This window comes from Mya arenaria, chromosome 6 (genome assembly GCF_026914265.1).
Source record: "Mya arenaria isolate MELC-2E11 chromosome 6, ASM2691426v1".
In the NCBI taxonomy this organism is placed as follows: domain Eukaryota; kingdom Metazoa; phylum Mollusca; class Bivalvia; order Myida; family Myidae; genus Mya; species Mya arenaria.
Window position 1 is genome coordinate 10,185,602 of NC_069127.1, and position 13,994 is coordinate 10,199,595.

At 34.7% G+C, this 13,994-nt stretch overlaps 1 protein-coding gene across 1 annotated transcript; it reads right to left on the reverse strand.

The window, feature by feature from the left end:
- Positions 1 to 2,003: 2,003 nt before the first annotated feature.
- On the reverse strand, positions 2,004 to 6,326 carry LOC128236394 (uncharacterized). Its single transcript, XM_052951244.1, has 3 exons — positions 6,120 to 6,326; positions 3,886 to 4,004; positions 2,004 to 3,599 (listed from the first exon to the last, which is right to left on the reverse strand). Exons 1-3 carry the CDS (start codon positions 6,266 to 6,268, stop codon positions 3,109 to 3,111), a joined length of 759 nt encoding a protein of 252 aa, XP_052807204.1. The 5' UTR covers positions 6,269 to 6,326; the 3' UTR covers positions 2,004 to 3,108.
- Between the last annotated feature and the right edge of the window lie 7,668 nt (positions 6,327 to 13,994).

Here is a 13,994-nt window from a genome sequence, read left to right on the forward strand (position 1 = left end):
AAGAAATACATTTGAAGAATAAAAAAACTGCCTTAAGTAGGATGCGAACCCACGCCGCTACAGTCAAGGCCACAATAGACAATTGACAACAAAACCTCACGCTCGCAAGGACACATAGGTTAGCTGAATCTGAAAGCATTTTGTTTAATCGCGTTACTAACGTGGACTTCGAAGACCATGTTTATCATAAATACAGACAAACAATAATTCATTATTCCATGATATAATGAAAGACAGGATATTCAGAATCAGTCTTGCAAGTTCAAATAGTTTATGGTGTTGTATTTTGTATATTGTATTATTGTATTGTATTATGGGCTGCGAATCAAATTTTGAACTTTATATATATGCGTTGATGGCGATGTACATTATATAAGTCAGAACTAAACTACAGTATTTGTCTGTCGGTCTGAACAGGTTGAAGTTTCTTTGTGAGAATGAAAGTGACAAGATGTTTAGTCAATGTTTCTGCTGTTCAACATTTGCTTCATTATAGACAAACCATTTCATGTTTACTTTGTTTTCGTTACAAAAGCACTTTGATCGTGCTATTAGCGCTTTACTATGTTTAATTTCAAACAAGAGTGCTGTAATGTCTTCAGGAAAGAATTGCAATATACTTCACCATGCGATAGTTGTTATTACAATATACTTTTTATCACTGTCGTTGATACGATGTTGCGCGAGAGTGTGGTCTTTTGTTGGTGGGGAAACCGGAGTACTCGGTGACCAAATACCAATCGCATGTGCGTCCAGGCCGGGAATCGAACCCGGGACGCCACGGCGCTTATGTTATTACAATATACTATTTATCACTATTGTTGGTACGATGTTACGCGAGAGTGTGGTCTTTTGTTGGTGGGGAGACCGGAGTACTCGGTGACCAAATACCAATCGCATGTGCGTCCAGGCCGGGAATCGAACCCGGGACGCCACGGCGCTTATGTTATTACAACATACTATTTATCACTATCGTTGGTACGATGTTACGCGAGAGTGTGGTCTTTTGTTGGTGGGGAGACCGGAGTACTCGGTGACCAAATACCAATCGCATGTGCGTCCAGGCCGGGAATCGAACCCGGGACGCCACGGCGCTTATGTTATTACAACATACTATTTATCACTATCGTTGGTACGATGTTACGCGAGAGTGTGGTCTTTTGTTGGTGGGGAGACCGGAGTACTCGGTGACCAAATACCAATCGCATGTGCGTCCAGGCCGGGAATCGAACCCGGGACGCCACGGCGCTTATGTTATTACAACATACTATTTATCACTATCGTTGGTACGATGTTACGCGAGAGTGTGGTCTTTTGTTGGTGGGGAGACCGGAGTACTCGGTGACCAAATACCTATCTCATGTGCGTCCAGGCCGGGAATCGAACCCGGGACGCCACGGCGCATAACCCTGGTTAGAGCTACCCTGGTTCTTTAACGTGCACCAGTGTATAGTAATGTCACACGGGACTCCCATTTATCGTCCGTCCCGGAAGACGATTAGTATTTTGTTAGTAATGCGGCGGGATGGTCGAACCTGCGATCCATAGATTGACAGTTTAGTGTTTTACCACTAGACAGCGGATCCGCTACGGACAGTCCATTTTCACATGCGTTTTATAATTATGTTTCAGACTTCAAACTTACAAGTTGTACAGCCCTAAAAGCGATTTCGTACAGTACGTCTTGGGCAATTATTATCTTTAGTTAAAGGTATCCTATGCAAAATAAGCTGTTCGTTTTATAGAGCAACTGCTTGTATGTTTTTATTCCTCGTGACCCCAACTTTGTTGCCATATCGTGCTTGCTGACTTCTTCGAATTTAAACAGACAAGACATTAGGTAAGTCTAACACTAAATTATTAATTTATAAAACATATAATAGTCTTTAAATATATCTAAGTACTGCATATCAGTTTCACTGAAGGATGTCAAGTAAATGCCCAGGCAGTAACATGTATAATGACAGGGTCGTAACAATATGTAAAAAAAAAAACAGTATAGATAAAGGTTTTAGAGGTTATATTTCTTTTCATCAGTTCATCTGAAATCGAACATTAAACAACCATTTTTGCAATTTCTAGAGACCAAAAATACTGCGCTTAAACTCTTTTCAGTATACAATTTACATATTCTCTATCTACTCCCCGTAAATTTAACCATCAAATCTAGTAAAGAAATTGGAACTAACGTTAAGGTTACATCTTACTATCAGTAATACAGTGAAAACGACAAGGGCAAGTCTAGTAGTAAATGAATGAATGAAAGCTTTTAAGTACAGTCGAACCTCGCGTGTCTCGATTTCGTCGTTGGCTGGAACTGGACCGATTTCTTAACTGGATGTAAAGGCCCGATTTCTTAACTGGATGTAAAGGACCGATTTCTTAACTGGATGTAAAGGACCAATTTCTTAACTGGATGTAAAGGACCGATTTCTTAACTGGATGTAAAGGACCGATTTCTTAACTGGATGTATAAGACCGATTTCTTAACTGGATGTAAAGGACCGATTTCTTAACTGGATGTAAAGGACCGATTTCTTAACTGGATGTAAAGGACCGATTTCTTAATACTCGAGAGGTAAGCGTTTTCGCTTAGCTCAAATTTCTCTACGCTCGAGGTTTTTTCTCCGTTCCCTGAGACTTCGAGCCAACGGGGTTCGACTATATTATATACTCAAATCGTTGTAAACCTTTTAATAAAGGATTTCATTCACATTAGGGCACTTTTGCAAAGACCTATAAACATCATTACAATTTTAGAGACTAAATTATGTTCATATCCGACGAAAAAGGCATGATCCGGGGAGCATATATCTACATGGAATATCTCTTATTGTACATATTGGAAAAATAGCAGTAAAAACGAAAAAAAAAATTTAAATTTAATATGATTTTTTTATACATTTTAACATTGACCGAGCTTTAAAAAATATGGTTTCATTCTGAAAAGGATATTTTACATGATTTTTTTTTTTACTTTCGAAAGTATTGGTAATTAAATATAATATCACATTTTGTAAAGATTATTTGTAAACGTTCCGGCTGTATTCATCCGTTTGTTAGTATGTACACATCACGGAAGTCTCTTTGCACTTAAGTAGCTACATATTAGTACCTAAACACGAAAACTGCCAAATAGTCGGCGCGGCCAAATTGTCGTCTTTGGAAAACATCGTCGGAGTCGATATCAGAGTATATGAATTGAGGATAGCTTGGATGGTTGTCCCAATCGCAATCATTGTGTTCAATTGATGCGACAAAACCTCTGTCATTATCACAGCCGCCTTGTTGTGTTGCTATGTGAAACCTGCGCTCCGTTTGTGAATTAGTGTGACCTGCTACGGAAAAGATCCTATATGAGCCGGTAGACATGAGGTCAGTCCAGCTGGAATCAACAACTTTGCTGCTGGAAAACCAGTTGGTAGAGGTACTTCCACGCGCATCGAATATCACATTCGCAACCTCCCTGTTGTCTTTGTACAAGGCAAATTTTACGTATGTGATACCGTTTGAAGTCCATTGGGCCACTCCAGGGTCTCTAAAGTGACTGTCAAGCGATCTTTTCATATTTACTGGCTTCGAAGCAGTTGTCTTTGCGCCTGTAAAAAAGTCAAAAGTCTGTATCTTATGTAAATTATCGAGGACAGGAGTTGACTAATGATACACTGGTTGATTCATGAACTAATTCTTGTCAAACTGATGATACTTACACTTAACGGAATTATTTTTATTTGTCAATATGCACATTATTTATTTATACAAACATAAGATACAAGCACAATTTCAGCATTTCTTTGATATAGCAGGTGTTTCCCAATGCATGAATACGCTTATTTTTAAGCTATTTCTGAAAATTGCGGTTTCATGTTAGCTGGTTTTGGTTACCCGTCGTCCAGGCGTCATATGTGTTTTGCCCATTCCCGGCAGTCGCCCGAAAGATCATCTCCCAGTTGTTCTTTTCCAATTCTGCTGTTGTCAATTCTGGCGGAGAATATGGAGAGAGGCTATAAAGAAAAGTTTCCATTATTGACCACAAACCGTACCTTTTATATACAATTGCATTGTGATTTTACTGTAGATTCATAAAAAGCAAAATCGATTTTGCTACTAATCAATCTACATAAGTGAAAATATATTGTTTCCTTTAAATATAAACAAGATCGATGTGGACGCTCGTCTGTAAATTTTCAAGATATAGTATGCTAAGTGTACAACTTTTATATTTTGTCAGAAGTGGGGTCCTTATATAAAACATATTTGTTTGAAGAAGGCCAACATGCCCGTTTTTAAAACATATCAATAAAGTACACTCCATATATTCTTAATATTAACATCTCAATTCCATTCCCCTTTATGAACAGCCTTTCGGCATTTGCAAATATCATTCCATGAACGACACATATTCCGATATATTTGGATCGGGAATCATCGCGTACTATTGTTTGTTTTGTGTCAGCAGGCCACGAACATTTTAATCAACATATTGAGAAGTGATAATTAGTGATGAAACGATTATTGAGTAAAATCGATAAATCGTCGCTGATAATGTTATGCCGGCGACAATCGATAATGGTTGTCCAAAATCGATGTCGTTAATATTACTTTTGTGAATTATGCATGTTAATTATTATGTTTGTGTTTTGTTGTTATGTTCTTTATTTAAGCTATTAAGGCAGTACAAGTTTATGGACATTTACTCACTGTTTTCAAAAACATGACTATAGTTTTACACTTACTGATTCTAGGTTTAACCATTTCAATGATCATGATTATACTATGTATACAGAATGTATTCCCAAAAGATATAATAAACTTTCGATTATTGTCTGGTAATAAATCGAAATGCTTAGTCCGATTCGATTCGATTATCGATTGTAAATGGAGTCCAATTTTTAAACAGTGTTAATTTATAATTTGTTAAATGTATTGTTGTCACTAGCGTTTCAAATTTTCGTTACAAATGATTTTATTTTTGGATGTTTTTGTCCCTAGCAATAAAATTTGTAAACCGGTCGGGTAGTTCTTTTTGCATCATGGGCGGGAAAGAATAACTATAAGGTTTTCTTAAATGAAATTTCGTTTTTCAATAATTCTGGAACGAAATAATGAGCTTTTGGTGTAAATATTGCCCCCGCGTACTTTAACCAGCCCAACTGCGTTCATATCCCCGATGAAGTCATCAATCACGCAATTCATTCCTAAATAATTTCTTATAGGTCAGTTATCAAATTTCAATATATTCCAAGATGTTAACTTCCTCTGACGCAATAACGAAAATGACATGCGATTCCTATAGCAAATAAAATTATTTGGGGCGCTTTTCACAAAAATTACCGAATTATTACGTATTCTGCAACAAAACAGTTTGTGTTGGCAAAACATCGGAGCAGTTGGGACAAAAACGGCCTTAAATTAAATAAGTTACTTTATTGTTAAAGATGTTTTAAGACCAATAATTTCATCAAACTTCAATTATTCTTAAATGTATTTCCATTTTTTTCTGGAAACAAATGCCTTAGCCATTTTAACTGTACTGCTCAAAGCGCGGAGCTGTTAAACTTTCAAAAGTTCTATGATATAAACATGTATAACAACCATCTAAAAATAACTGTGAAACTTTATTATATATTTTAAGAAATAATTAACCTTCATTTTTAACATGCTTGAAATGTTTTATTTGCAAAAAATCCAATAAAATCGATTTCGGTGCCACTATCTAAAAATAACAAATCTTATGATTTTAAAATTGTATTCTTAAACGACAGCAATAACTTGCACATGCTTTGCTAATGCACGAAACACTGATTACAAACTTGATTATTTTTGTTTTCATTTCAGCGAAACTATTATGTGACACATCAGAATAGTTGTTCAGTGTATGTTATTTATTTATAGACGGACGTTCACTTGTTAAAATGTACTTGTCATAACAGATTGACTTCACAAAAACAATCACATCTGTAATAAATAATCACAAAAATTTTGACATGGATCGTTTACTACAAAAAGATATCGGTGATTAATTGTTCATGGTTAAGCGATATAGAAAATAGTTGCAAATGACAGTGCCTTTAAAACATCTTAACCATATTACAAGACATTCATCTACATGTACTTACTAACGGTGGCTCAGAGATAACGATTCTATTTCCGATTCCTCCTTTGTCTCATCACCCTGCCAAGAGTTGTCCTGGAATTTTTTAACAAAGCGACTTTCGCCTGTGTTTAGCACGACTGCAAACACAAGTAGAACCAAGTAGACATTCATCCTGAAATAAACACGCTTGAATTCGTACGCCAAAAAAAGCGATGTATAAAGCGATAAAGGGTTTATGTCAATTGCCTTTTATACCACCGGGTTGTTTACAGGAAGAAAAATGACTTACGTAAGTAGGAAATTATTGTCATTGAAATGAAATCATAAAATCTGCAAACCTAAACAAAAAACAAAACACGTAAAAGTTGCTCCCATCATTTCGTTGTGTTTGAAACAATGTATAAACGTTAACAATGACACAACATCTAAAACGTCCTGGTATATACATTGTCTTGCATGCACCTGGGACCAATAACAATTTAGTCCTACTCCCTACATGCACAGATCATGTACATGTGCTGTGTTCATGTTTATTGGACTAGGGCACTTGTACCGTAGTTCGTAGTGGTGGTGTACCAAACGTTTACACTTCACTTATGCCATGTATCACTACGCTCTGCAGTTTGATTGGATGTCCGTGTGCGAATTTGAGTACTCAAAGCCCAGGGTTGATAACATAGAACATGAAAAATATTTCTCCTAGCCAGATATTCTGCAACTGACGGACGCCTTTGTTGTTGAATTATACGAAAACAAAAACATAAAAATGACAACAAGCCTGGCAGAATGCATGGCATGTTCCAGTAATGTAGTGTATACAGAATGAAAGTAATCGATTAAATGATATACAACGGCCAATCAAGTCAGCCAAAAATTGACATGTCAATACTACTTCCGGATTACGATAATTTTATACAAGCTCAAGAGAAGTTATTTAGCAGGAAGGTCGCCCATGGATTGATTCCATTATCAAATGGATTCATTTACAACTTACATTGTACCGTGAGTAGCATGGACAATTTGACACGAAAGATGACATGCATTACACATTCGTTGGATTCAGAGTAAAAACGGGTCAAATCAAAGGCGTTTCATTTTTGCAATGGAGATTTGAAATTTCAAATATATTGAAAATATGCGCATAATTATTCATTAGGTTTTTTTCTCAATGAAGCCAAATGTATGAATATATGCATAGCACCTAGATCATGAAAATAATGGCAGTTTACTGGCGCTTTGAAAAGTGTTTTGGAAACATTATCAAGGTACATGAAATATTACTTACTTCATACATTGTACAAAGGCATTGTGACAAGCTATCACCCAAAAGTTTTGAATGTTAAGTTTGTATTCAATCTGATTAAAATTGTGTCACGTAACGCCACCGCTCACTTAGCTTTCGTGATAGTTCGTTCAGTAACCAACCAACAACTGTTCAAGTGTTCTAAGTCTTTATTGTTCAACGTTCTTTCTAAGTATAATAATCAGTATATAATACAGCATGACATTTAAGGTAATCCCGCATCCTAACTGCCGTCCATTAAGGACCCAAGGCCGGTCTCCTTCCGTGCCTAACAAAAACTCTGTTTTCACATCCCAAATCATCTCTTTTATACTAATTTGTACTAATTTGTTGTCTACCTATGACAGCTTTACAACCACAGGAATACACGTTTTTGTAATTAACATGACCATTTTGTACATTTGTACCAGGTCGGCTGTCAACCATCTTCATATTCAAATGACAATCAAATATGCCCTACATTACTAAACATGCAGTATGAAGACACATATCCATTTAATTAAATCTTAATTATATCTTAATTATAACGTATTACGTCACATTCTATAGTATTAAACTCTGTTACGTGACATTCGTCCCTTTTTTATCAAGATTTTTAAGAAAATCTTTGCGTCAACCCCAAACAATGGTTATAATTGAATAGATAAATAAAATCGTAAGAAACTATGTTTCTCAACCCCAAACAGGTAAATTAAAAAAAGTAATTCTGACAAAAAAAAATAAAAAAATACGCAAAAGAAAATCTGTGCCTAAATCTCAAACAATGATATCAAATTGTATTTCCGACAAAAAATACGCAAAAGAAAATCTGTGCCTAAATCCCAAACAATGATATCAAATTGTATAGATACCGTCCCTTTTTAATGCAAGATTTTCTTTTCGTAAGCAATAGAAAGTAAACTGACACGTTATTTGTCAAAATGTCTGACATAATATAGACTAATTGGTAATTAGCCCTCAGGTAATTAATAAACATAGTTAACAATTAGAAAATGAAAATGAAATTTTGTGTTGATATTTTCAAGCAAGCTTATATTTTGAAAGTGGCCCCATTTATAATTAATTACTGTATCTGCGTGTAAGTGTTTTGTATGTTCGATTTAATGAATGTTTGTCCTAAGTTTTCTGTGAACGTTTTATTTTCATGAACGACATTTTATTTTATTAAGAACCTTTTTATGCAATATTTTACAAAGCTTATATGTTAGCTTTACCACACTAAAACACCCATTTATTCAACATGTGCATTACTTCCGTTCTGTCCTGCTTATCAGCAGATATCTAACAGATATTTCGAACAAGATTGAAGATTCGGTATGTTTATCATTTGACAACTTTTAATCTCATAATTATTCCATTATTTTAAGAAAACTAATACATAAGTGATTCAATTAATTTATTAAATAACTCACACCCTAATGTGACTTCACAGGAGTACAACAATTTTGTTGAAATTCAATATCTTGAACGTATCATCTCCAATCACTTTTAAGAAACCTGGTCTTTCTTGACCACTATCTTTGTTTATCTTTGTACAACTTTGTACTATCAACTTTGTACATCTTCATAGTTATAAGAAAGCTAAACTCTAGCTTAACATGTTACCATCATGCTTATCATCGGATAACTTACAACTTTATAATTGATTCATTAGTTTTACCAAACTAATCTGTGAGTTACTTAAATAATTTAATTAGATTACTTATTACCTAACAAACAATTTAATTAGTGATTTCGAAATTGAAAATTACTTGCCGTATTCAGGCGATACACTTATATAATGACATCTAAGAAATTACTTTTCGTTTTGCACGCTTTCTCTCTCAGACCTTACTATGATCCAAACAATGATTTATTTATATGATTTTTACAACTTTAAAACCATCACCAATTTACTCAAAATTATATAAAATGATATATTGACAAAATACTACAATTATTTACAAGAATATAAACTTACTTAATTTTAATGATTTCATATCATTAATGTCAAGTTAATTACAGGTAACATTGCATTCATTTACCTATCTGATGTGTTTGACAATTATTTACAGTTACATGACAACTGAAGTAATGAAACCTGCCATTTGTCTCCTTCTTCGACATAAAAAATATTTCATTTTGTATTATCTTCAGTGTTTGCACTAAACCCTGAGTATAAGTCATTATTTTTTTTTGTATTTATGCAACTTTCATTAATGTTAGACCTGCTAAATAAGTTTACTCAAATTCTTAATTACATTTCTTTCCATGTTAATTATTCAATTAATGTCCTTAAATGACTTAGTTTTCTTTTTCATCTAGTTATTCAATAATGTACTTAAATGATTCTTCGTTTGCATTTAACAACGTTTTTTTCACACCTGTTTTACTTTTTTTTTTATCGAATTTCTCAATATTTTTATCTTTGTTACCTTAAATACTCATTCTTTAGTTTATTCTTATTTAAATCAAATGGTTTTATTGTACTTAATAATGTAGAACGTTGTTAAGTCAGAAATTAGATTACTTAGGGGTTCTTTCAAAAAAACAGCTTTGCTCTGATTGCATTTATTATCCAAAACTTTAAAATTTTGCCCCGTTAAATATCCCAAAATTATAGCAACACATGTCATATCTAGGCAAGAAATACAAAGTAATAAAATGTCACTAACTTTTGTCCCGTGGCCTGGTCGCGCTGCAATGTCCATAGTCACTCGAACCGCAGTTGTCATCATGTACCTTTTTAATCTTCATATCAAATGTGATCCAATAGTCATAAGTACTTCGCTGTTGTGTTCCACGTCAACCCTGTTCTTGAATATCTTCGGTCAGCAGGCGCCAAACTTTTACGTGTGGCGTAACGCCAACGCTCACTTAGCTTTCGTGATAGTTCGTTCAGTAACCAACCAACAACTGTTCAAGTGTTCTAAGTCTTTATTGTTCAACGTTCTTTCTAAGTATAATAATCAGTATATAATACAGCATGACATTTAAGGTAATCCCGCATCCTAACTGCCGTCCATTAAGGACCCAAGGCCGGTCTCCTTCCGTGCCTAACAAAAACTCTGTTTTCACATCCCAAATCATCTCTTTTATACTAATTTGTACTAATTTGTTGTCTACCTATGACAGCTTTACAACCACAGGAATACACGTTTTTGTAATTAACATGACCATTTTGTACATTTGTACCAGGTCGGCTGTCAACCATCTTCATATTCAAATGACAATCAAATATGCCCTACATTACTAAACATGCAGTATGTAGACACATATCCATTTAATTAAATCTTAATTATATCTTAATTATAACGTATTACGTCACATTCTATAGTATTAAACTCTGTTACGTGACATTTGTAAGGCGTTCTGTCCGTCTGACAGTTTTCATGTTCACATACATGTACAGTAATGAATATTTAATCTGGCGACTTTAAACCGAACAACATCTTGGCTTGTGATTGGCTTGTGTATTCAGATCGAGGGTTTCGGATGTGCACTTGACAAATTGACTCTAAGCCTGCTTTGTCACTTGATCCCTTAGTAAGGGCCATCAGACAAGTGCGCAGAAGCAGACGATGAGAAAATACAGACGTTATACTTGACAATCAGATAAAGATAGAATTGAAAGTTGTAGCGGTTACCCATAACAGTTTAAGCAAATATAACATAAAAATAGCTCCTTATTATTTAAACGCCACATTCGATTCAGGTAGACATAATTTAATGTGTAAGCATTAACAGAATTTATTACTCAATAACATCCAAACTTTGTTACAAGGGAAAAGAAGTATCTATTTTAAAACTCAATATTAGCTGAGAGTAGGATGCTATTGGTCCCTTTCCCAGATGCCAGGATAACAAAACAGGTTTTTAATTTTCCATTTGAAACTAAAGTAAACGACCACAACTTTTGTTTAGAAAATATTGTCCAAACTCAATGGATTTCGCATTTTTTGTCCTTTTCTCCATGATAAATAACTTATCTTATACAGTTTTAATGAATTATCATTATTTATTTAATAACCAGGGGCGGATCAAGGATTTGACGTAGGGGGCGTTACTAAGGGGTATACCTTCTCACTTGCTTCCCAAGTTAGCTTGGACGATTTTATGGGGGGGGGGCGTGCGCCGGATGCAAAAGATGAAAAATAATTCATAGTCATATCATTCATATAACACATAATCCCAAGAAGACCAAAGAACTACGGCTTGGATGGAGTGGGCAGGAAAATTGCATGTACATATCGTTATTTCTTATGCACCATTTTTTAAGAACCATTTGTTTATTGAAAGTATATGAACCAATCCCCACATACAAAGACTGCAGTATGGCTTGACCAGCTGAAACGCCATCAAGACTTGAGTTCAAAGTTGCTGCAATTCCAGTCACATCTAATAATTGAAGTATTGAAACACTGTTCTAGTATACAGTGAATTACTTTTGCAAAACTCTAGCTCTTTTAAATAGACATGTGCCGGGTGTTAAGAAGCTGCCCAATGTAAAGTACTGACACACGTAATACACGTTTCATGGGTTTTAAACAAATACTGAGCATTCTAAATGTCACGGTGCCAATTTAATCGGAGTCCCCGAAAAGGAAGCTACTGGTATCAATTGTCAACATCTTCTTTCGCAATGTTGGTACGTTGGGGGATCATGAAGCAACCGATGAGGTACTGAGCCATCGAGGCGGTTTCAGAAGACAATACAAGAATGACCAAGCTTATTTTCTTGTTCTTGACCAACATTGTTCAAAATATGTACATTGGGTCAAACTGGCCCCACTTCCTGGATTCTCTGATTTACTATAATAGTTTTTCTCATAAAGTAAAATATTATTATTATTATTAATATTATTATTATTTTATTATTATTATTATTATTATTATTATTATTATTATTATTATTATTATTATTATTATTATTATTATTATTATCAATAATATCATTATCAACCACTATCTCAGTAGGCAACCAATGATTTTTATAGCGATCAATGACTTCCTTCGCAACCATGTTCTTCCCTAGCAACCAATGACCTTCTAAGCAACCAAAGTCTTCTTTAGAAACCACCAACATCTAAGCAACCAATTACATCCTTGGAACTATTGACCTATTTAGTCGATTGTTACTCCTTTAGTAACCACTTACTTTTTAGCTACTACTTACATCCATAGCAACCAATGACTTACTTCTTAGACACCAATGACCTTCATGGCAACCATTGACTTACTTAGTGCCCACTTACTTCTTTAACAACCACTTACTCCCTAAGCAACCAATGACTTCCTTAACAACCACTCACTTCCTTAGCGGCAACTTACATCCATAACAACCAATGACTACAAGCAAACATGACTTTCCCACCAACTTATGACTTCCGTATTTACAAATGACAACCTTAGCAATTTCATTGATTCATACTTACTTTGAAACCATGACGTTTTTTCAAACTCCCTTGCGAGGCTTCTACCATTTTGCATGCGGTTCTCCTGTTTCCTGTTCAAAGTATTCTCATTCAACGTTGCTTCCTTGTGGTGTAAGCAATTTATGTATTGTTCAATGCTTATCACAGTTTTCAACTTGTCCCATATATGAAGCCCTACTCCATCAGTGCTTTCAGCATTTTGATTGAGGTTGCAACCAAAGATGGCTTCAGGCTTCCCTTTAACCTACGCAGTCTCAATTTGCATGATATCCCTGATATTGTCTAAGCATTGCATATAGAAAGAAATAAAAGCGATGGATGAAAAGCAAAAGAACCAGAACGGTCCAAAGTGGTCAAATGCTTATCAAAATACATATGTAGCTAGATGACAGTATTTAAAACTATCGGTATGTCGCATGCACGTATGATCAATATGCGATGGTAAAATATGAACATTATAAAAAACTGTACAGTACGGTCATTGGAAAGCAATGATAAATTATTATTTTTTTAATTCATAAATAAACATCCTAAAGCGATTATCAACAATTTTCAAAAAATATGACCAAGCAGTTAAGCGTCCTAGCGGTGTAAAGTTAGCGGTCTAGTGGCCTAAAATTGTTTTCTATTTGAAAGCATTTTATATGCGTTTTCTTCAAAAACCAATAACAAGTAATGCTTTTTATGCAAAAATTATCACCCTGAAGTGATTATCAACAGTTTTCCAAGAAGTCGACCAAGTCTAGTGGCCTAGCGGCGTAAAGTTAGCGGTCGTGCGGCCTTAAATTGTTTTGTTTAGGAAGTTCAAAGTTTCAAAGATTATTTCATACACTAAATGCAAACATAGCTAACAAACATGAGGAAATTATAAATGTAAAGTATAACGAGGCTTTGTGCAGGCACATAATGAATACAGATATGAAAATAAAGTATACATTGAGTTTAAGTTGTCTGAAAGGAATAATGCACTAAATTACAAATGCTGTCAAATCACAAATAGAGTTACAATTAAACTGTGTGGGAATGGACACCGGATATAGCTCAAAAAGTGATAAGTAAACATACCAATATGCTGTTGTTTTTCTAGACCAGAGGTAAGATCTTGCTGTGTTAACGATTATCTACCGTATCCACAAATGAAACAAGTGTTTGAACTAATAGCTGAATGCTAAATTTGGCC